The 25708-nt window shown below is 42.3% G+C and overlaps 1 protein-coding gene across 5 annotated transcripts in view; it reads right to left on the bottom strand.

The window, feature by feature from the left end:
- TTLL11 (tubulin tyrosine ligase like 11) overlaps positions 1–25708 on the bottom strand; it is a 228725-nt gene that overhangs the window by 168360 nt on the left and 34657 nt on the right. For 2 of the 5 annotated variants that reach the window (XM_044778859.2, XM_044778860.2), the window contains exons 2-3: positions 11753–11849; positions 5199–5332 (exon numbers count right to left, since the gene is read on the bottom strand). In XM_044778859.2, the coding sequence (XP_044634794.1) occupies positions 5199–5332; positions 11753–11849 (231 nt within the window). Of the gene's footprint in view, positions 1–5006; positions 5159–5198; positions 5333–11752; positions 11850–25708 lie in introns of those variants that run through there. The other 3 variants (XM_070518831.1, XM_070518832.1, XM_070518833.1) reach the window with 2 other exon arrangements.

The raw sequence follows: 25708 nt of genomic DNA, 5'->3' as shown, positions 1-25708 counted from the left end.
CCTCGCCTCTGGGGAGGAGAGAGGGGCTGGAGGCTGAATCAACCACCAATAGCCAATTATTTAATCAACCATGCCCATGTAACGAAGGCCCCATAAAAAAATCAAAGGGACTGGGGTTTGGAGAGCTTCCAGGTTGGTGAACACGTGGAGACTGGGCAGAGTGGTGTGCTTGGGGAGGGCATGGAAGCTCCAAGCCCTTTGCTCATACCTTGCCCTATGCATCACTTCCCTCTGGCTGTTCCTGAGTTATATCGTTTGATAACAAACCAGTAATCTAACAGGTAAAATGTTTCTCTGAGTTCTGTGAGCCGCTCTAGCAAATTAATCAAACCCAAGGAGGGGGTTCTGGGAATCTCTAATTTATAGCCAGTAGGTCAGAAGTACAGGTAACAACCTGGGCTTGCAACTGGTGTCTGAAGTCCAAGAAGGTCTTTGGAGCCTCCAATCTGTAGCCAGCTCATTAGAAGCACAAGTAACAACCTGGGCTTGCGACTGGCGCCTGAGCTGGTGGGGGCGGGGGCAGTCTTGGAGGACTGAACCCTCAACCTGTGGAATCTGATACTATCTCTGGGTAGATAGTGACAGAATTGAGTTGAATTGTAGGACACCCGGCTGGTGTCCCCAGAATTGCTGGTTGGAGTGGGGACCCCCACGTACCAACCTATCGGTACCAGGACCTATTTAAAGGTATAAGCAAACTGCGGCATATACAGTCAATGGAATACTCCTCAGTAATAAAAAAGAATGAATTATTGATGAATACTACAACATGGATGAATCTCAAAATAATTATGTTGAGTGAAAGAAGCCAGACCCCAAAAAAGAAGAAAAGAGTACCTGCTATATGATTTCATTTATATAAAATTCTAGAAAGTGCAAACTAATCTTGACAGAAAGCAGATCCACGGTTGCCTGGTGACAGGAGGTGGAGGGCAGGGAGGGGAAGAAAGGAAGGACTAAAAAGGGACATGAGGAAACATTTTGGGGTGATGGATATGTTCATTATCTTGATTGATGGTGGTCATGGTTTCATATGTTTTTACATATATCAAAACATATCAAGCTGCACACTTTAAATATTTGCAGATAATTGTATGTCAATTATACTTAACTAAAGCTGCTTTTTAGAAAATTATAAGACAAATAGGCTATCTGCATAGACTCAAAATATCTCCCCACAAGATACTTAATGATTACAAAGGGAAAAAGTAGTAACTTTATAGTAGAGAAACATAGCAGACACTACCTTAACTAAGTGATCAAAGTCATCATCACCAGAATTAAGACATCTTGCCATGATGTACCTCCTGATATGATGCATTGAGAAAGTGACAACATCATTTTTCTGTTATTCTTAGCAAAAATGTTTAATATGAATTTAATTATGAAAAAAATCTAAACCAGGTTGAAGGACATTCTTAAAGAAATAACTGGCCAATACTCTTCAAAAGAGTCGAGGTCATGAAAGACAAAGACAGATTGAGCAACTGTTATAGATCAGAGGAAACTAAGGAGAAAGGCAGTGAGGGATCATGGAGTGGATCCTGTACCAGAAAAAAAGGACATTAGCAGGATAATAGAAAAAATGCAAGTAAGATGTGTATATTATTTAGTATTGTTATATCAATGTTAATTTACCAGTTTCAGTAATTGTATGAGATGCTAATATTAGGAGAAGCTAAATGGAGGATATATGGGAAATCTCTCTCACCCGTTTTTGCAACTTTTTTGTAAGTCCAAAATTAGTTCAAAATAGTTTAAAAACTGAAAGCAAAATGAAGGCATTTCCAAAAAACCAAAAGCTGAGAGAATTTGTCACAAGCAGACCTGCACTACAAGAGACATGTTAAAGAAAATTCCCCAAGCTGAAGGAAAATAATGCCAGATGGAACCCCAGAGCTACACGAAGGAATAAAGAATGCTGAAAATGTAAATATATGGGTGAGTATAGAATACAAATATATTCATTTTTCAGTTTCTTTATAAGAAAATTGACTTTTCAAAGCAAAAATAATAACAATGTATTGTGGGGTTCGTAACATGTAAGTAAAGTATGTGACAATAGCACAGAGAATGAGAGTGGGAGTAGAAGCCGACTGCAGCAAGGTGCTTAGAGTGAACTTGAAGTATGTAACACTTAAAGTAAATGTGATAAGTTAAAGATGCATTGTAAATCCTAGCGCCTAGGGATAGAAGAAAAACTAAAAACACTTTTAAAGAGGTATAGCTAATAGGCCTAATGAGGAGATAAAATAAAATACTAAAAATGTCCAATTAATCCAAACATATAGGATAAATAGAAAAGAAATAAAAAGATGGTATATTTGAATCCAACAATATTGATGATTGCATTAAGTATAAATGGGCTAAACACACCAATTAAGAGGCGGGGATTGTCAAACTGGATAAAAGATCATAACCCATTTACATGCTGTCACCAAGAAGCACTCTTTAAAAGTACAGATAGGTTAAAAAGTAAAAGAATAATCAAAAGATATACCACACAAATAGTGAGTCAAAGAAAGCTGGAGGTGCTATATTAATATCAGAGTAGACTTCAGGACAAGGACAGTTACCTTACAAAGTAGTCAAATTATCAAGCTAATAACAGAGCTTCAAAATACAAGACACAAAAACTGACATAACTAGAAGGAGAAATAGACAATCCACAATGTGAACTGGAAATTTCAACATACTCTCTCAATAACTGACAGAACAAGTAGGCAGTAAATTAGTAAGGAATATGTGAACAGTGCCAAGTAACAACTTGACCTAATTGATATTTACAGGATGCTACACCAACAACTCCTAAATACATATTATTTTCAAGTGCATGTGAAACATTCACCAAGATAGACAATATATGGACCATAAGACAACTTTCAACAAATTTAAAGGGATTGATATAAGATGTCTTAGACATCACACAAACTACAAAAGAAAATCTTGACAAATTTCACTTCATCGAAATGAAAAACTTCTGTTCTTTAAAAGACAGAGTTAAAAAATGCAAATTTAAGGTTAAGACTTTGAAAAGTCAAGTGGGAGAAAATAGTCACAATACATATACAAATACATCACAATACACATGAAAAGACTTGTATTCAAAATATATAAAGAACCTACGACTTAAAAATAAAATATTCATAAAAAATGAGCAAAAATTTTGAATATACACTTAACCAAAGAGAATATTCAAATGGCCAAAAGGCACATGAAAAGATGCTCAACATCTAGTCATCAGGGAGGCATAAATTAAAACCATAAAAAGATACAACTACACATCTACTAGAATGTCTAAAATTCAAAAGACTAACAATACCAAGTATTGGCAACGATGTGGAACAAAGACAATGCTCACACACTGCCAGTGACAGTGTAAAGCGGAACCACTTTGGGAAACATTTTGGCAATTTATAAAGTTAAACAGACACATACCATATAATCCAGAAATTCCACTCCTAGATATTACCCAAGAGACATGTAAACATATATCCACAAAAGGACTTGACATGAATCGTCACAGCAGATTTATTTATAAATATCCCCAAACTGGAAACAACTCAAATGCCCATCAATTGGTGAATAGATAAACAGAGCGGGGTACAGTCATACAACGGAAGACTGCTCACTAATAAAAATACAAGCTACTGACACACACAATAAACATGGATGAATCTCAAAAACATAATCCCCAAAGAAAAAAAGACTCAAAAGAATACTTACTTTATCATTTATATGAATTTCTCGAATGGGCAAAACTAATCTATAATGAGAATGCAGATCAGCGGTTGCCTGGGCTGGGGGGTGGAGGGGCTGACCACAAGGAAGCACAGAGGAGCTTCAGGGATGATGGAAATGCTCTTCTCACTCGTCTGATTTTGAAGACACAGTTGGTATCATTTAAAGTCAGCCTTGCAGAATAGTTAGATACAGAGTTGTAGAAATGGGAAGGAAAGGTATTCCACGCAGGGGCAGTAGCATGAGCAGAGCCACAGAAGTGGAAACTGGGAGGTGAGTATGGGGAACAGATGGTAGGTCACTTTATTTTTAAAAATTAACTTTACTGAAGCATAATTTCCATACAATAAAACACACTCATTTTAAGTCAATAATTTGATGAATTTTAAGAAATGTATAGATCTATGTGACCACCACCTCATAGAAAGCTTCCTTTTAAAAATTACTACGTCAAGATTTTTGGGCTTAATAAATCATAATTTTATTACAAGTTTTATAATTCAATATTAAAAACAAAACAACATGCAGGCAATAAAGAATATAAAAAGCGTAGGCCTTGAAATCAGCTCTAGTTTAAATCCTACTTCTTAAGCAAGTCAACTTCTCAAAGCCTCAGTTTCCTCATCCATAAAATGGGGATAATAATACAACCAACTTCATAAGATTGCGGTGAGGATTTAGAGAAATAATGGTAAGCTTTTAGCACAATGCCTGGAACATAGTAGGACCAACAAATCGCAATAGCCTCATCACAGTGAGACAGGCATTTGCTGCATAGTTACCCTCAGAGGTATGGTATGGACCGTGGAACCCATTGGCAAAGGCTTTGAAATGGTCCTAAATGAAATCGTTAAAAGACTAAATGAAAGGGCAATTCTGCTTTCAGCTTCACTACTGGTTCTGTTTCACCATCAGCGGTGAAGGCTCAAACAAGTTGCTTTGATATGGAATGGGTGATTTAAAAATTGATTCTGAAACAAATTTAATGCAGGACACTTCAAACGTTTCCCCCCTCAGTCTGTCAGACCTACTCCCTGGCCTTGAAACGGAGCCCGACCTCCCACGTGTCCCAGCACAGGGTGCTGAGGAGAGCACAGCCTCGAGGGTTCACCCAGACAGTGCCAGTCCAGTCCACTTGTGGGCTCAACCCCCGCTCCACTCTGTCTGCCTGGCTGTCCGAACGCTGACCCCGTGATCCAGCTCCCAGTATGAGATGCCCCAGGCCTGTCTCCTCATGTCAAGACCCACTTCTTCAGCTTACCTACCTGTCACTCTACTCGTTCAACTCTGCAGGCTGCCTTGATTGCTGCCAACACCTACTGTGTATGGTTAAGACACTCCCTTAACCAGTCTCAGCTTCCTGGGCACCCCCTGCTCCAGCTCCCAGCACACAGCTCCCAGGACATAGTTGCAACCAGAACAGAATTCAAGGGTCGTGGGGACGGAGTGCCATCTACCTGAGCAACAAAGAGCTGGAACTCGTCAGGCAGAATCCATGAGCGAGGGTAGAAGTTGTACTCCTCAGGAAAGAGATTCTGCATGATTCTCACTGCTCTGCTCAGAGTAATTTTACGCACCATCTCCGTCATGCCTGGGGAGAAGAGAAGCTGTGAGGTTTTAACAACAGTGGCCACGAGCTATAAGACAGCCATTATTTGGGACTTTTAAAACCACCCACCCGCCATATTCACCTTTTTAGACAGGATAAAAAAAGGTACGAATTGTTCCCCACAGCGGTGACTCATAGTTTGGGAAGATCTACCAAATTAATGACAAACTTGGGGGGATAGACGGATATTTTTTTTCTCCTTATAAAAATGAAGCATCAATTTGAAAGAATGAATTTCCACCGAGTTTATTATTCCATTCTTTGTCAGCCCCCTAAATAATGAATAAAAAGAAACATTTATATCTTACACTTAAAACTTAATATCCTCTTTAATTTTGGGTGAGTACACATACTTCTGGGATTCCTTCCATCTTATATCCTAGAGAATATTATCTAGTGGACTCTGATTACACTATGAGAAGCTTAATTAAGTGGCTTTGTTTTAAACTCTCATGAGTATTAAAGGTATAAAATAGAAAAATATACACCTTTCAGCATAAAATCTGTCTCCTTGAAATAAGGACAGGAAGTAGAAAGGATATCATAGCATAATTTATAGTTTAAAGGGAAAAAATGGAATCCGTAGGAGTTCTTCTGTTATAAATACTGACACTGACATTGATCAGATCTCATTAACTTGCCCAGAGGGACTGAAACGTCTCACTTATAAAACATCTTAAAAGGATGGTGGATTTTTTTCTTGTAATATCTTTAGTAACTCTGACAAGAGGAGAAAATGAATATATATCTCGGCAAATTTTAAGCAAATAGGTCACAATTTTAAAATTTTAGCAAGCTTCGTTCTTAAAGCAAATATCATTGCTAAAGATGAAGGCTAACAATGGCCTTCACCCTGAAAGAGCCTACATGGTTCCGTTACTGACATGAGAAATTTGCTTAACAAAGTCATTTTTAACAGAAAGTACACAGCTCCATGTCAGCCTGGCATGTGGAATTATCACACGGTCCAAATGGGCACAGTTAGAATGAATGAGGTCTCTCAAAACTCCCACGTTCAGGAAGCAAAAGGTGAACATCTGAGAATGAACGTTTTAATAACCTATCTTGCTTCCCTCAGCATATTAAAAACACAATAAATCTAAAGATCGCAGCTTCGAGATGTCAATGCCTAGGTTCTTAGCTCTTGTTTAGAAGGATAAGGAGAAGAATTAATAAGAACTAAAGGAACTTAAAAAGCACTAACAGGCTGTGCTCTGATGTGGGCTCTTCGATATTAAAGAAAACTCACTGAGGACCGTGTTCCGAGCTTCGCAAGAAGTAAGTACGCATTCTGAAAATTACACCTAATGCCTTTGAAATCCTCCATGAAATTAGAATTTTTGAGTTACAAATGTTGGAGCTTAATACAAAGTATACACAAAAAATTTTCAACTTTTTGGGAACCTTTTTACTTGTATTTAACTAACATTTCAGTTATAGTATTAAACTAAAAACCTTCATAACTAACTGGAATACAGCACCTAACATCAAATAGATGATGCCTCCAGACCAGAGGTTGGTGGTATTGTCTGCACTGAATGGTTGTGACAGGGGAAGGGTCCCTTTCAGAAATCCTTGGCAGGTCAGACGGACCCACACAACACACACAGAAGTGCTGTGAGCACAGGAGTGCAGTCTGAATGTTCCAGAGAAGGTCGTGAACATCAATGTCCAGCAAACTGAGTAGATATTCATTATAAATCTGCAGTGGCTCTTTTTCTAATGTGGATCATCAGCACCCACACCAGCTAATAGATCTGTTTCCGAGTTTACCTTTGTGTCTGTCTCCAAGTTGAAAACAACCAGCTTAAGAAGCACCCCTACAAGCCAAAGCTGTTTTTCCCAGACCCTTCTGGCCCGTAAGTTTTAGACATCTCACCCCTAGCTCTGCCTGAACGCCCGTCTCCAGAATGCACCAGTGTAGACCCCTCTAAATCTGTTTACCACCAAAACCTTTTTTCCTCCACCGTATCTAAGCTGTGTTCCCACCCAATGCTGTGTTCCCATCCCTGCCTCTAGCGGTGGCTCAGAGACAGACGCGAGGAGTGTCATCTTCTCTCAGTAGCTGGGTTTCTAGCTGAGGCAGAGCACATGAAAAGGGAGGTCATCGCCAGGACCTACTGGCTCCAGGCTCTGCCTCCCTTCTCTAAGCAGCTGCAGCGCCTGACCTCTACCTGTCATGCCCGCCGTAGGTTCTGGGACCCACTGTGACCTGAGGTGCAAGCTCTAGGTCTACTTATCAGCTCGTCCCTACTGAAACTTTGACCCTGACTTTGTACTCCAATTAGATGACGAGGATTTTAACTGTTTTTCGGAGGCTCCATTGCTTTGTCCTCAAATTTTGGTAACCTGTCATTTACTCTTGGTGCCTGAGTGGCAGCCTCAGCCCTGCCTTTGCCTTGTTCTCCCCAGTGTTCTTTCTCTGTTCCCTGCAAGACTATCCTGCAAGGGCTGCAGTCCTCCCATCTGTGACTAAACCAGTGACTGGGCTACTGCTGCCTTCTATCATGTTCTTTTGAGGCTGACTGCCTACTTGGCTTTCTCAATAAGGTCTAGCCCTAGATATCGCTACTGTGGCAGTTCCCCTATAGATCGGAAAAGAGCCCCAACTCCGATTGGAGCTTCTTACACCAAGAGCTTGCCTCCTGCCACTCCTTTGGGGCCTGGGTTCTTCCGTCTGCTACACTGGAGTCTCAAGGCCTGGTGGTCCCACTCCATTGGGATGACCCAAGAGTGCAATAGTTAAATCCTCTGACTTGCCCAATCCAATTAAAAAAACAAAAACGAAACAAAATCTAGTACTATTCAATCCAAATATCATAACAGTAATTCTTGGCGAAAACACCTTACAACCACCAAACAACAAATACATTCTTTCAGATCCATCCTCTTTCCTCTACTCCCATCACCAGTGATTAGTTTCTTTCTCGCCTGGATGCTGCAGCAGCCTCTTGGCTCTATATCTGTTCCTTTCTCAGCCTTTCCACCCACCTCCAATGCATCCTTCTGGCTGATCTTTCTAAATTGCAAGCTGGCCCACATCACTCTCTGGCTTAAAAATTTCTCAGTGGCTTCCCATGACCTTCAGACCAGAACAATGCTGTACTTTGGTCCCTGCCTATCACCTTTCCAATGTCCTTATCATACTTGACCCTTGCTAACCATCATGGGCCACTTGCCCTTTGCTGAATGAGCAGCGTGCTCTAAGCATTCTAAACCTTTGCCCCATCTCTGCTCCCTGTTTTGCATGGGAGTCAGGCTTATCCGTTCCTGGAGGCTCAGTTCACCTGTCAATCCTCTTCTCCAGGATCTCTCACCCTGCCTGCCCCCCAGGCAAATCTGAGTTAGGTCATGTGCCCTTGCTCCAAACTCCCACGGCCTCCCAAACTTCCTCTGGCATTGTACTTATTTTGTATTTTACTTCTCTTTACTTGCTTTCTCCTTGTCTTTGTATCCCCAGCCCAGCCCAGTGCTTGACACATGGCTGCCCTCCTAGATTCCTCACGGGAGCCCTCTCCCTCTCTATAGAAAGTCCCCTCCTCGTTGGTGGGCTCTCAGGCACCACCTGCCATGAGCTGCCCTTCATCTAAGACCCTAAAACTCAGCAAGAGACTTGCTTGTAAGCTGAGAATTGACGATTCTGGACTTTTTTTTAAAGCAGAGACATATCTAAATCAGATAATTTTTATAGAAAGTCTTAATTCATCAGTTAAAATATAATAACATATCTTGCAGGAAATTGCCCATAGAAAAGTGGCTAAAATCTAATGTGCTGACACAAACAAAATAAATTACTTCCATATGGGTATCCAAAAGTTTTCAGTTTATTCAGCATGTGAAGTGTTTAGACTTGCCTGGCACATCCACTAGGACTTTAAGTAACATACTAAATGCATTTTTAGAATAATGGGATATATGAGAGACAGAGGAAGAAGATAAGCTTGGACACAAACTGGAGTCAAAGGGCAGCCCGTGCTGTGATCGATCACCCCCTTGCTAAGGGCTGTCTTTCACAGAGCAGAAGGTGTGGCAGCACTCTTCCTCTGCCTAGAGGTTCGAGAGACTGCTCTGTCATTAGAGTTAATTAATTGCTGTTAGTAAATTGGAAAATTATATGTTCTAATCACTGGCATGTGGAATATGGGATAGGCCAGACTTGCTTCTTTGGAGTGAATATTCTTATATTACCTCTAATGAAACTAGTCCCTCGGGGGTATTTTTTTCTGTATTTCTGATTTGTGTTCCAAATGCAGGGCCATGGATACTCCTTCTTTCCCCCTCTCAGCCCTTAGATGAGGCCTGAACAGACTGGGAAAAGGTAAATGAAGCCTCCTTTGATGATTCCTGTCTCAGGAACTCTGTCCTCATTCAAAGAGTTGCTCTCATCCAAATTTTGTTCTCCCAACATTCCAGTAAGTCCTTTTAGTGGCATCAGAGTGTCGCTTTTTCTGAGCAGCAAGACAGAAAATAAGAGCTATCCCATTAAACTGTGTGCAAGAATCCTGGCTACAAGAATTGTTCTTGTCCTCTGACAAAACCCTCTCTCCTCCTCTAAGGACAAATTTGACCTTGGGCTAATTTTCTAGCTTGCTCCCTTGGAAATCAATAAAGGTGGAAATTTAGCGGTGTTACTAGACAACAAAGCATACGGTTAAAATGACCCCTGATTGGCAAATTGCATAAATACCTGGTAGGAAATCACAGCTCTAGGCTTTCTTGAGTGTAGTGATTCTTGTAACTTAGCATGACCCTGGCGGGGACCCTGGAAGCTATGCTGTGGAGGAGTCACACGAGATGTTGGCTCCTAGGTGGTGTCTAAGCTAAGACAGACCCACACCCGCCAGTGTGGATCTTGTCTCCTTGCACCTGAGCTGTCACTTGAGGTGACTGGCTGGCAAGCTGTGTTTCCTGCCCTACACCCTTCCAAGCAAATCTGAGCCAAGTGGGGCCTATGGTAGTCAGCACTCAGTTGAAAACCCCTAGCGGACGTGGCACAACTAGCCAGTGTATAATGTGCAGATAATTGGGTTTTCTGATAGGTGTGTCTTAAAGACATGGCATGGAATTCCAAAGAAAAAGAGTCAATTGATTCTCCTTTTTAAAATAAGCATAAATGATATAATGCTGAGAGAAAATACCTTACATTCAGGCGACTACACTCTGACTGCCACTATGTAAAAATAACACATATACATGGTTAAGGTTTGGGAGGAAATACAGAAATATTCACATTGTGGTTTTGTTAAATGAGGGATGGAATTCAAGATGATGTTCTTTTTAGAAATTATTTATTATTGCATTAGAATATCGTTTGTGCAATATGTTAACATTTCTGAAAATAAGTGGAGGACTGTTTGGCCGTGATCACACCCAGCTTAAGCAAATGCTCCCTCCCCCCGGCACTCCCACTAACCTTGAACACCTCTTCTATTAGCCATTAAAAATAATGCATAGCAATCATGGCAGAAGAGGGTGGGAGAGATTAAACATGAAATAAGAAGGTACATGGGGGGCTGGGAGCGGAGGGAGGGGTATCTTAAAATTGGCCAGGAGACTTTTCTGGCACTAAGAGTCACCTTGCAGGGTAAGTCTCGCTGGGATGATATCCTGAGATAAAACTAAACGCTGACTGCAGCCTATTGTTCCCAGTATGGAGACTGGTGGATTTGGTCTTAAAAATGGTACCTCCAAATATGATACTTAAAGAAAATGGAAGCTGCTAACCCCATTTCTGTGATAGATCCCTAGAATTTTAGTACTCCTGTTTCCTGCAAAGTATTTGAGTGAAATGTTCTTTTTTTTATTTTGAGAATATAATCCCCTCTCATAACACCCCCATGTTATATCGAGAACCCAGAAGGTGAAAATCATGTTCTTCCACCAGTAGAATTAGACCAGAAGAGCCTGTCTGTTTGTGTTTTTGAACCTCCAATCTTTTTTTTTTTTTTTTTGAGGAAGATTAGCCCTGAGCTAACATCTGCTGCCAATCCTCCTCTATCTGCTGAGGAAGACTGGCCCTGAGCTAACATCCATGCCCATCTTCCTCTACTTTATATGTGGGACGTCTGCCACGGCATGGCTTGACAAAAGGTGCGTAGGTCTACCCCCGGGATACGAACTGGTGAACCCAAGGCTGCACAAAGTGGAACGTGTGAACTTAACCGCTGTGCTACCAGGCCAGCCCCTGAACCTCCAATCTTAAACCCTTGGTGGGTTAAATCCTGATTGCCTCTGTGTTAACTTCCCTCCAGAGGGAATGGTACCGCTGCACAGCGCAGGCAGCAATTCCCAATTAAGGGTCCTCAAGTTTCATCTCAAAACACTGTCATGTTTTTGCGGAAGAGTGTACCCTCAGACTCAGCCCTAGAAACGTTTTTAAATGCCAACAATAACAGCAGATACCTGGAAACTTGTTCACTTGACCGGAGAATATGTCATTGTCATGAAATGAAACTCCATGCCAGTAGATGTCACAAGGCAAGCGTCGGCCAAATGGGATCTAGAAGAAAGGGAAAAAATGTGATTCGTAACAAGCACAAGAGGAGCAGCACCGCAATGAATGTCCACCATGTACGAATTCCTGGCGCCGGGCACTCATCACATGATTTAATCCTCACAATAAGCACGTGAGGTAGATGACGCTCTTTCCCATTTTATAAGTGAGGAAACAGATTCAGACAAGCTAAGTAACTCTCTCAGGGTCACAACCACTAGTGACTAACAGCCACTGGTGTGGCGCAGAGTTCTGATTCTGTGGCAGGCACTATATAGTGACTTTACAGACACCTTTCATTTTAATCCTCTTAACTACCCTAGAAAAGATTACTTTCATCTCACTGATGAGAAAATTGAGGCTGAGGAGGTAATCGAATAAGCCCAAGGTCACACAGAGCTGATAATGAGAAGAGTCAGGATTTGAATCCAGGTCTATCTAAATTCCAAGCCCATAGTTCTTTTTCCCTGAAAATTGCAACTCTCAACCCAGTCCCAAAAGAAGGAGCTTTCATAGTCTGTCTGTCTCTCTTTCTCTCATGTACACATACACACACACACACACACACACACACAAGGTCCACAAGGGCAGGATGGATCCCCAGTGCCTAAAACAGTTCCCAGCATTCAACAAAGACTTTTTGAATGAATAAAAGAACAGACCAGGAGTGGTCATCTGACTCAAGATGAGATAACCAGATTCTCTCTTCCAGGAATTTGGAAATCAGAGATGCCAGGCAGCCTCTGCTGGCCCTTGAGCTGGAAGTGATAAAAAGCCAGAGCTGGGCAGCTGCGCGTGGCTGTGTGAATGGAGAAGCAAAGGCAGCCAGTCTGCTGAGAGAGAAGAAAGGAGCAGGTGCAGCGAGAAAAGCAGAGATGAAGCCGTGTGGCCCTGGAGACGCAGAGTGAGTGACCTCAGCTCCTAGGGCTTCCAGGACTGAGGCCCAGACCCTCCTGAGCCTGATTGTCCCTCCTGTCCTTGGATCCTGTGAGACAGCCTCGTCTCCTTAGAACGCATCCCCTCTGCACAAGCTATAGTGTTTCAATTATTTCCAGCCAGAAAATCTCTCACTGAGACAAAAGGGCCTGCTCTTTCCATGACATCCTGCTGCCTCTCAAAGTTATCAGCAAGTTCTGCATTTACAGAACGGACCTTTAAAGCCTGTAACTCAGATGACCTTCATTAAAAGAAAAAAGTAAAGACATGTTAGTTTATATTTAGAAACTGCTTGTTAAAAGTCCAAATGAAGAGAAATGCCAACATATTAAATAAAATCATTTGATTTTCCCATGCTAGGACTATAGTTAATCAGAATTTTTTTATCTACTCCAAGTTGAGAGGGCCAAGTTCCAATGGAAGAACACAGCATTACTAATGAAATGGTGGTGACTCAATGCTTTCCAGCTAATCCCAATTAAAACGAAGGCAAACAGACTCAGGCCCTTTAAATCATTCACATTACTTCAAAGCTGTGCCAAAGGGAGGCATATGTTACACATTCTACAAGCATTAACAACCTCCATCTCTAATTTATAGCATTTCACTCATTTTCTTTGTATCCAAAGAACTGAAGTTATTAATTCAGTAGTCATAAATACAGAGAGATACAACATATGTTATTTTCTTCCAGCTGTTAAGTGCTAATATAGAGAAGGGAAAAATAACTTAACCAAGGAGATTTCTCTAAAAAGCAAATTATCCAAGCCAAGTTTACTAAGATCCAAGTGGCTTTGCTGCCCACAATGTAGGACCAACACCTGCTCCATGTCAGTGGACAACTGATAACTCCTTATCATCCTTAGGGTTGCCCTTCAAACCTTGCCACCCCCATGAATCCCACATCAACCCTTCATTCAGAAGAGCCTTTAGCTCGTACAGTTTTGAGAAACTGCCTTTGTTTTTAAAAAAAGTCCATTCATTCGATAATCACTATGTGCCAGGCACCGTGCAAGGTGCCGAGAACTCAGAGAAACACAATTTTAAATAGGCCCCAAGACTTCATAATCTTACCTCTTTTTAAAATCTTTTAAAAAACTACTTAAACAGCTAACACCATACTCAGTGGTGAAAGACTGAAAAGCTTTTCCTCTAAGATCAGGAATGAGACAAGGATGCCCACTTTTGTCACTTCTGGTCAACATGGTACTGAAGTTCTGGCCAGCGCAACAGGCAAGAAAAAAAACAGGAGGCATTCAAATTGGAAAGGAAGAAGTAAAATGATTTCTCTTTGTAAATGACACGATCTTATATGTAGAAAACCCTAAAGATCACACACACACGCACACATACACAAATCTGTTAGAAATAATAAACGAATTTAGCAGTTTCAGGATACAAAATCAATAGGCAAATATCAATTGTTTTTCTACATATCAATGATGAAAAATCCAAAAAGGAAATTAAGAAAGCGATTCCATTTACAATAGCATCAAAAAGATTAAATACTTAGGCATTAACGAAGGAGGCAAAAGACTTACACGCTGAAAATTACACAATGTTGCTAAAAGAAATTAAAGAAGACACTCATAAGTAGGAAGACATCCCATGTTCATAGATTAGAAGACTTCATATTGTTAAGGTGTCAGTACTACCCAGAGCAGTCTACAGATTCAATGCAATCCCTACCAAAATCCCAATGACATTTTTTTTGCAGAAATAGAAAAACTCAACCTAGAATTCATATGGAATCTCAAGGAATCCCAAATAGGGAAAACAATCTTGAAAAGGAAGAACAGTGTTGGAGGTATCACACATTCTGATGCCAAAACTTACAACAAAGAAACAGTAATCAAAACAGTGTGTAAAACAATAATGAGATACCATTATACACCTATTAGAATGGCCAAAATCCAAAACACTAACAACACCAAATGCTGGCCAGGATGTGAGCAACAGGAACTCTCCTTCATTGCTGGTGGGAATGCAAAATGCTACAGCCACTTTGGAAGATGATTTAACGGTTTCTCACAAAACTAAACATACTCTTACCATATGATCCAGCAATTGCGCTCCTTGGTATTTATTCAAATGAGTTGAAAACTTATGTCCACAAAAAAGCTGCACAATTTTTAGAGTTTATAGCAGCTTTAAAGTTTATAGCAGCTTTATTCATAATTGCCAAAGCTTGGAAGCAACCAAGGTGTCCTTCAGTAGGTGAATGGATAAACAAACTGTGGCATATCCAGACAATGGAATATTATTCAGTGCTAAAAAGAAATGAGCTAACAAGCCATGAAAAGACATGGAGGGATCTTAAATGCTTATACCTAAGCAAAAGAAGCCCATTTGAAAAGTCTACATATTGTATGATTCCAAAGATATAATATTCTGGAAAACATAAAACTACAGAGACAGTAAAAAGATCAGTAGTTGCCATGGGTTCAGGAGGAGGCAGGGATGACTAGGTGGAGCCCAGAGGATTTTTAGGGCAGTGAAAATACTGTGTATGATACTATAATGGTGGATACACATCATTATACATTTGTCCAAATCCACAGAAGGTACAACACCAAGAGTGAACCCTAAAATAAACTATAGACTTGCAGTGATTACGATGTGTCAGTGTAGGCTCATCCATTGCAACAAATGTACCATTCTGGTGTGGGATTTTTGACAGTAGGGGAGGCTGTGCATGTGCAGGGGCAGTGAGTATATGGGGACTCTCTGTTCCTTCTGCTCAATTGTGCTGTGAACCCAGAACAGCTCTAAATAAAAAATAGTAAAAATAAATTAATAAAAACCAGTATGGTACTGGTAAAAACAGACATATAGACCAGTGGAATAGGATAAAGAACCCAGAAATAAACCCTCACAAATATGCTCAAATGATTTTCAACAAGGATGACAAGACTATTCAACGGGAAAAGGACGGTCTTTTCAACAATTGGTATTGGGAAAACTGGTATCCACAAGCAAAAAGATGAAGTTGGATCCTTACCTTACACAATATACAAAAATTAACTCAAATGGGCCAAAGATCTAATCATAAGAGCTAAAACTATAAAAACTCTTAGAAGAAAATATAGGGGATAAGCTTCATGACATTTGACTTGGCAATGATTTTTTGGATATGACATCAAAAGCACAGGCAACAAAAGAAAAGATAAATAAATTGAACTTCATCAAAATTAAAAACGTTTTGCATCAAAGGACATGTCAACAGAATGCAAGGGCAACCCATGGGATGGGAGAAAATATTTGAAAATCGTATATCTGGTAAGAGATTAATATTCAGAGTGTATTCAAAAACGACTGCAACTCAACAACAACAACAAAACCAATTAAAAAATGGGCAAAGGACTTGGGCCAGCCCCAGTGGCCTAGTGGTTAAGTTCAGCACTCTCCACTTCAGTGGCATGTGTTAAGTTCTCCACGGACCTACACTGCGCTGTTAGTGGCCATGCTGTGCTGGTGGCCGACATACTAAAACATAGAGGAAGGTTGGCATGGATGTTAGCTCAGGGCAAATCTTCCTCAGGAAATAAAAAAGGGGGGGGCAAAGGACTTGAATAGATATTTCCCTGAAGAAAATATACAGATAGCTAATAAACACATGAAAAGATGCTCAATATCACTGATCATTAGCAAAATGCAAATCAAAACCACAATGAGATACCACGTCACACCCATTAGGATGGCTATTATAAAAAATAATTTAAAAAAGGAAATAAGTGTTGACAAGGATGTAGAGAAATTGAAACCCTTGTGCCCTGGGAATGTAAAAAGTTGCTGTGGAAAACAAAATCACCCCATGATCCAGCAATTCTCCTTCTGAGTATATATCCAAAAGAATTAAAATCAAGGACTCAAACAGATATTGGTACACAAACATTCACAGCACCACTATCCACAACAGCCAAAAGGTGGAAACAGCCCAAGTGTCCATCAACTGTCCATCAACGGATAAACAAAATGTGGCACATACGTACACTGCACAGCACTCAGCCTGAAGGAGGAATGAAATTTTGACACCTGCTACAACATGGATGAACCCTGAAGATTATGCTAAGTGAAATAAACCAGCCACAAAAAGACAAATATTGTATGGTTCCGCTTACATGAGGTAGCTAGAGTAGTCAAATTCATAGAGACAGAAAATAGAATGGTGGTTTCTATGTGCTGTGGGGAGGGAAAAATGGGAAGTTATTTGTCTAGTGAGTACAGAGTTTCAGTTTGGGAAGATGAAAAATGTTCTGGAAAGGGATGGTGGTGATGGCTGCACAACATGTGAATGTATTTAATGCCACTGAGCTGTACACTTAAAAACGGTTAAGACGGTAAATTTTGTGTTACGCATATTTTACCACAATAAAACAACAACAAAAAGCTGTCTGCTTCCACCCCCGAAGGCTAAGGGGCCATTCATAGCTCTCCTCTGAGCTCTCTGTAGCCTGGAATGCTATGCAGATTTTCATGGGGCAACTGAACACTGACAAATGCTTCTCAGGCTCTCCACTCCCCATTTTTCTCAAGGTCAGCACCAGATTTTAAATCTGGAAGTCATCTTTCTTTTTCTTTTCTCCAAACTCTTTTGGAAAAGGAACTGGATTTGGGGTCAGGGGACCTGAGAGGTCTAGACTCATCTCTGTCACTTACTAGCTATGAGACCTTAGGCCACCAAAAGTTCTGTGTCATTGGTAGGTTGAAGGGAGAAAACCTGGCAAGGTGCAACAGGAACCAAATGAGATGACGGAAATGAAAATGCTTTGTACACTCCACAAATACAAAAAATACAAATCTGAGTTCACCATTAATTTGTTTACTCTTAATTATTAAGAACTGATTATGTGGCACAAAATGTCTCCAGTGCCAAAGACACATGGGAGCACGTCTGCTGTCATGGAGCACCCAGCCCAGGGGGGAGGAAGAGCTGAATCAAACAGTCACTCCAACGCATCACTATAACCATGGGAAGGGCTGTGAAATGAGGCCCACAGAGCAATGAGGATCAGAGCACGGGGGACCTGATCACACCTGGGAAGTGTCTGAGAAGGCCACTCTGAGTTGAGTGACCAGGTACTCATTAGTCCAGGACAGTGCCAGTTTATGCCTATTGTCCAAGTGTTATTATTAACAGCACCTCTTTTCACTTTCAAACGTATCCCAGTTTGGGCAACAAATTAAATGGCCACCCTATTCCTGAGAAAAGGCTGTTTGAGCTGAGACTGGAAGGAAGAACAGGCAGAAGATGGGGGAGGAAGAGAGAACACATGTAAAACTCAGAGGTCAGACTGACCATGGCACGCTGGAAAGCCTGAAGCGTGGTCAGGGTGGCTGGAGCACGGAGGACAAGAGGAAAGTCGTGTGAGATAAGGCAGAAGATTTAGGTGGAGGCAGGTCAGGCAGGGCTGGAACACAGAAACAGTAGGTAGTGGGGAAAGGAGGAGGAACCCACGGGGCAGACTGAGTAGGAGGGACCAGAGATATAGAGAGCATGAGCCATAAAAGGCATCAGGGAAAGTGTTTCAAGATGAAAGGAGTGGCGAGCAGTGTGAATGTGGCTAAGAGGTCAAGTGAGATGGAAGCTAACAACTGCCCATCAGATATAATGACATGGAGAGCTTTGGACCCACTTCAGCCCACAATGCTCACCCTCCTGATCCCTTAGCATTTACTGTGCTTATCATTTGTCTGTACTGTTGTGTATTTCCTGCTGAACCCCTACCTCCCCCATAATACTAGGAATCTATAAGACCGGGAACAATTTGACACTTGTTGCAGGTCTCCAATGATGTCTAATCAGGTGTCCAATGGGTCCTAAGCCCACAGGAAAACTAAAAGCCATAATCCTGAGAATCACCCATGGCACCTCTCTCTCCCCAATACCCAACTGATTAGCAAGTCTTCTGGTTTATCGCCTAATTTATTTTTCCATTTCCTCTCCTTCCTTAAGGCCCCCTGCCACGGCCTTAGTTCAAGGCCTCCCCTCTCACCTGGATGACGACTACCCCAGCCTCCTTCTAACTTTTTCCCCTCCTCCAGGGTCTCCCCAACACACAGAGGGATTTTTGTAAACTTAGCTCTGACCATGTCACTCCTTTGCTTGCAACTCTTCAATGCCCTCCCATGGACCAAGGGATCAAGACTAAGCTCCAAGCCTGGCCTGAAAGACACTTCCCAAACGCTTCTGCCAACCTGCTGCCTCAAGTTGGGCCACTTACGCCCTGGGCACTTGCACTGTCACCACTAGACTACTTGTGTGACATTTAAGTAGACAGCACTTTACTGTTTTGTGGCCTGGGTTTCTGCATGTTATTCCTTCTGCCCTGGATCTTCTGACTCGGCTTGACCATCTGCTCCCTCCATCCGTGAAGCTGTCTCACCAACTCTCCCTTCTATGTGGCCTCTGTCACTTAAACCCTTAAAACCGGACATTCTGTAACATCGTGTCTGTAAGTCTGTCTGCCTCACCGCTCCGTGAACTCGGAAGATGAAGACGGTCTCATAATCATTTGTGTATCCCTAACACCAAGTCTTCAGCACACTGTAGACTTTGTTTGTAACTTTTTGGGGTCGAGAATCACTTTGAGATTCTCTCCAGAAAAACACACATATGCACAAAACTTTCCATGTAATTTTAGGAGATTCGCAGCTCCCTGAAGCCTCTAGTTGTTCACAGACACCACCGTTAGCAACATCTGCCATATGTTTCATGAACGAATCCATGAATAAAGGAACTTATGAATAGCAGCCACTCCAATAATACATTGTCATCATCACCATCGTCATCATCATAAAAGTTAACATTTATGTAATGGTTTATTACTATGTCTATGTGTTAAACACTTTACATATATTATCTCATTTAATCCTCACAACAACCTTTTGAGAAAGGTGCTACTATTAATCCTATTTACAGATGAAGAAACCAAAGCTTTGAGAGATTAAAAAACTTTCCCAAGGTCACAGAGCTAATAGGGCAGAATCAGCATCAAATCCAGGTCTGCCTGATTCCAAGGCCCGTGTACGTAACCACTGCACACGACTGATCTTGGACTGATGACCACAGCTGTATTTATTAGTCACACATGAGCTATTGTGACTGACCTACCCTCTCCCCACATGCTACCGTCTTCGCCACAAAGGAGCTCCTCCCTCATCGCGTACACTGTGCGGACCCAAAATCCTTTTCCCTCTTGCCCAGAAGGAATCTAAAAACTTGCAAAATAGGCAGGCTCATACAAGAACTGAAACCATTAAGCATCCTTTGAGCGTATTTGTGCTTAAAGAACTGAGCTTCAAGTCCCTCTTCTAATGGTCCAAAGAGGAGGTTCAAACCCCTGAGGGATTCTGCAAAATGAAATTTCACAGTGAATGCTGATGAAAGCACAATTCCCATTTCCATACTTTGTGAATCATAAAGGTTCTTCACGAACAGAAAATCTTTCAAGTGATCGGGCATAAAAGTGGCAAATAATCTTTGATACGGGCAAGCATATGTGTAATGCATCCACAGGGGGGAATGACCCAAACTGCTGCTTTAAAGTGAGGGGCCCACAGTACTCGGGGAGCATACAAGGAAGGGGCAGCAGCCAGAGCAGCACATTAGGACTAGGAGGAGCTTGGCTCAAGCCCTGGCCCACCACACCCCACCCAGAGACCTTGACACACTGACCTTGCCCCTCTAAGCCTCAGCAGCTCGTCTACAATAGAGGAAAACAAGAGCGATCAAACCTGTCTTGCTCCCAGGGCTGTTATGTGGACTGAGGTAATGCATGGGGAAGCACTTTGTAAACAGTAAATTGCTGTTATATACGATAGATTATTATTTTTAATGACTAAGCAAATCACCTCAATGAGTAACCTCAATTAAAAAAGATGCCAACCAAAGATGAAGCATCATTGCACAGACTTGGATATGAACAAGCAGGTGTACCTGCATTTAGAAAACCTTCCGTGATGCCCCCAGGCAGAGCTAACAGATTTCTCTCCAATGCTCCCCCTGCACTCTGCTGATGCCAGTAGTACAGCCACTGCCTTGTAGGGTATTTATGTTTATATGACCGTCCCCCCATTAGAGTGCTTCAGGGTAAAGACGTTTTATTCTTCTTTCTGTCCTCTCCCCGATCTACCCATCTGTGGTAGGCAGCCTCTACGATGGTCTCCAATGATCCCTGCCTCCTGGAATTCATACCCTTGTGCTGTCTTCTCCCACATTGTCACAGGCTTGGTCTATGTGACCAATATCTACAGCAGAAGTGATGGGATATCACTTCCAATATTAGAATATCTTTATAAAGAGACTGTGGCTTCACACTCTCTCTCTCTCTCTCATCATCATTCGCATTGGGGAAGCCCAGAGAGAGGTACAAAATCCAAGCCTCGTGCCAAAGGCCGTGTGAGTGAGCTTGGAAGTGGATCCTTCAGCCCACGTCAAGTCTTCAAGACCGTGGCCCTGGCCCACAACTTGTCTGCTGCCTCGTGAGAGATTCTGAGCCACAACCATCAGCTAAGCCACTCTTAGATTCCAAACCCCAGAAACTGTGCGAGATAATAAATGTGTGTTGTTTTAAGCTGCTAAATTTTGGGGAAATTTGTTATGCAGCAATAGACACATCATTCCAGTTTTAGAACAAGGTCATAGAGAAAGAAAGAATGTAAAAGTTCAAGACTGATATATCCTTATAATGAATATAATAATTACTATTTATTGAGCACGTAATTATGTGCCAGATATTTTACATATATGCATTCTGCACATAAGAAAATACAATCCCATTGCTAATAAGTGGCAAACCCAGAATTTGAAGCCATGTTGGTCTATCTCCAAAGATTCTTCTCTTTTGACTCCACTAAGCTGGATGGATGGATAGATGAATTAATGTATGAAAAAAAAAAATGAGCACGTGCATCTATGAAAAAAAGAGTTGTGGTTAACGCTTCAAGGAAGAATGTAGCACAGAAAAGTCCAGAGAAGGCCAATTAAGACAAGGAAAGGACTGAGCAATTGCCCTTCAAGGATGGACTAAAAATTTAGCACTCTTTTCTTCAAGAAAGCAAGCAGACAAAGAAATACTGATGGAAACCCGTCAAATTCTGAAGGGCGTGACCGGTTGAAACACAGTTCCATCTGCCGAATGTGAGCATTTAGAAGGAAGGTGAGCCCCTTTCAAGCTGGAGAGAAGAGGCTGGCTCACTCCTCTTGTTACTCACATGTCAGCTAAGGGCATTGCTATCTTCCCAGACGGATGAGAAGCGCTAGTGACCCAACTGAGGGGCCACAGGGAGTTTCCAGGCGCCCTCCTGCCTCTGGAAAATGGGGCTGATGAGAAAAGGCCTCTTCCTGCTGGTGAGGGACCAGCCAGCTTCCTGATTGCAGTGTCTTTGGATGGGGCTGTGGGGGAAGCCCACACATGGGGCACCCCAAGCCTGTTTCCTCAGCGGGAACAGTAATGGCTTATTGGAAGGATTAATAATGTGATTGAGCCAACTAGCAATGTGCCTAGCACACAATGCCTGGTACACAGTAGTTGTTCAAAACATGCTGGTTTCCTTCTCTTCCATTCTTTCCCATCACCCTTCACTCCATACCTATTGGCTGGTAAGATTTAGAAAAAAACCACAACTTGCCCCACCCCTATCTCTCTGTTGCCCAAAGGAGCTGGTGGACAGGAGTGTTTTCTAGGACCAGCCTAAGTTAAACGTGCACAGGTACACTCAGGGGATTTGAAACCATGTAGGTCTTCCTGGGTATGCACCTAACCTCTGAGGAAAGCCCGTATTTGCACAAAAGTTCCTTGACTTAAGTTGAAGAACCTGTTTTTGGGAAGAGGAACTGAACCTCTGATAATAAAAGTTTAAGTTTTACGCAATTACCAGGCTTTGCCATTCAAATATTGGCCCTGCCAACTGCTGAGGGCCTTGGTTTCATCATCTGAGAAAGAGGACTAGCACAGCATCCCTCACAGGGGTTGCTGTGAAGGTTACATACAACTATGCACGTGAGAGAATATTTGTGAATGGCCTGGCACATAGTAGGAGCTAAATTAGTCCAATTACAGAACATTGAGAGCGAGCCTCCTGGATTGTTCTTCACCTACTTACGTCCTATGGTGAGAAAGGCAGAGAGGAAGAGTCCTGAGACATCCCCCATGGTGGAGAAAGCAGGGCTGGCCCTCAACAAAGCCATCTCCTGAAAAACAGTAGGGAATCAACATAGCTCCAGGGACTCAGGAGCCAGGCTGGGGGTAGAGGCAGACGTGTTACAGAAAAATGGGACCATGTGCTGTGTGAGAGCCCAGGAGGAGCAATGGCTCCTGCTCAAGGTGAGGGCAGTTTAACCAAGGAGGGGCCATTTGAGCTAGGTGTGAAGCAGGTGTTTGCCAGGCAGAGAAGAGAAAGGGAAATCAGGCAGAGGGAAGGCAGTGAGTCAGAGAAGTTCCGGGTGCCTGGAGCCCAGGGGGAGTAAGGGAGACAAAGCTGGAGAGGTCCACACCGCCCAGACAGACCGTGAAGGCTCATAGGGCAAGCTGAGGAGCTTGAACTCAATTCTGCAGGGGGAGGAGAGCAAGGGAAGTGCTAGAATGGAGAATGGAGGAGAGGTAGAGAGAGACTGAGGGCGGCCAGGCCCATGAGGGAGGCAGCCAAAGCTGGGAGAAAGGGGACAGGGAGGCGGTGGTGACTGGGCGAAGAGAAAAAGAATGCACTGGGAGTAGGGGCGGGGGTGGGGCATGGAGGAGCAAGAGCACATTGGGAAGTCCACGTGTAAGAACCACTGTGACAGCTGACACGCTTTAGAGAAGCCCTTCTCTCATGCCCATGGGCTGACATTCCTGACTCGCCTCCTCCAGCTTCCTGGTTGTTGCAGACTCTGAATGGAGAGACTCCCACAGGGATAGCTAGCGCTCTGAGGAGCCTTCCAGTTTAATAAAGGCGCCGTCTGGCTCCAATGGGTTTCCCAGGAAGACAATAATTACTCATCCTCTAATAGAGCCAATAAATATAGCCAAGAGGATAACTAATTAACAGCCTTTTGCTGGAAAGCAGCAATTTTTGTGATCTATGAAGTTTCCTTTTCCTGTTCACTTCTTCATTATTGCAGATGTGATAGTCTAGGTAAGCCACCGTTCGTTGTTCATGGAGCTAATCACCAAGGGATGTTGTATTTTTTATTAAATCCATTCATTATAATTCACTCATATGAATAAAGCTGGAAGAGCTGCCGTGAGGGCTGTCGTCCACCTTCCTTCTGCTTCTGATCACAATACTTTTAATGAGATCGAAATTGTTACCAAACAATTTAACTACAGAAAAAAAAGCCCACATTAGCAGGAGGGGAAGATAACCTTGCCCCTTTCATAATTTCAGTGCCCCACAGCCATCTCCTCCAGTTATTTATTCTGGTGTCTAATTTCCCACCAGTAAAGAATCTTTATTAGTGGTAATTAGATTAGGCAAGAGAAAAAGAAAAACTTCACAAACTTCTAAAGTGATTTACCTCTTGGCTTGCAGTTTTAATTAAAATTCCAGTTTATTTAGCAAATAGCTCTGGAAAGATTAGATACCAATTTAGCACTATGTTCTTTTTCCACTTTCCAATTCATAAGGGTAACACAAACAACAAAGTAACCACGTTAAATGACTCTTACTCCATTTCATCATAATTCAGCCTATGGAAGAGCTCTAATATCAATTATAAATTATAAATTAACTCATTATGCTCTGCAAAATTATCAACAGTAATCTCCCTGCTCTCTACTCCCTCACTGCGGGTAAATTATATTAATTCACCACTAGGCCTCAAATTATCCAGCCTCTTCCACATCGAAACTTTAAATGTGCTTATTAACTGAAATGGAAACAAAGAAAATCAGGTTTCCATCTCAGCAGGACTTTCCTCCCACCCAGGATATCAAACAACTTTTCCCAAAGTCACTCCTGACACTTCTTAGGGCAGCTCATCCCCAGTTAACCAGATACCCAGGAAACTTCAGTACTTTCCATAAGGTAACCAGAAAGCCAGTCTAAGGCACCACAGGTTAGCCAGAACATCAATTCATTCATTCAACATGCAAGCAAGTCGTGCCTTTGACCAGGCGGTATGCTCGGGGGACGCTGAGAGGTTCCACACATGGGAGCAGAGGGTTAGCAGGAGGAGACAAAGCTGGAGAGGGGAAAATAGGAGGAAGGAAATGGTCCTCTCCTTCAAAGAGCTCATAGCGCAGCGGCTGAGCCAGACACATAAACAGATCATTGTAATGCCTGTAGCCACCATCTTACTAAGCATCTACATTCATGCGCCACATAACAACATTTCAGTCAACAACGGACCACACATATGGGTGAGTAGTAGGCTTTACCATCTAGTTCCGCATATGTACACTCTATGATCTTCACACAACGATGAAATTGTCTGACAATGCGTTTCTCAGACTGTATCCTCGTTGTTAAGCGACACATGACTAGACTATATACATGCCTCAGAGCTAAGCTCTTTACCCACACGGTCACATTTAATCTCCACACAACCTTACGAACAGCCATCACAGCCCCATTTCACAGAAGAGGTAACCAAGGCTCAGAGAGCTAGGTGGCATTGGAGCTGACTCTTGATGAGAAAGAGAGAAGTTGCCAAGACTAGAGAAGGAAGGTCATTCTCATGAGAGGAAGCAACAGTATGTGCAAATACCAAGCAAAGAGCAAGCAAGAGCCTGGAGATTCGGTGCTCCTCTGTCTGTGGCCACTAACTCGCCGAGCCACCTTGGGCATTATTGGGTCTCTTTGGGCCTATTTCCCCATTTGCCACACGCAGGGTATTTCCCACTCGGCAAATCTATGAGGACCTGATCTTCTGTTCCAACAGTTGATTAATTATGATTTGTGCTGACATTACAGCACCCAAGGGACAAGAAAGTGGTTTCCCAGAG

The sequence above is a fragment of the Equus asinus genome, chromosome 10, assembly GCF_041296235.1.
Source record: "Equus asinus isolate D_3611 breed Donkey chromosome 10, EquAss-T2T_v2, whole genome shotgun sequence".
Taxonomy (NCBI): domain Eukaryota; kingdom Metazoa; phylum Chordata; class Mammalia; order Perissodactyla; family Equidae; genus Equus; species Equus asinus.
The sequence above is the reverse complement of the archived record's forward strand: the minus strand, read 5'-3'. Positions and strand labels throughout refer to the sequence as shown.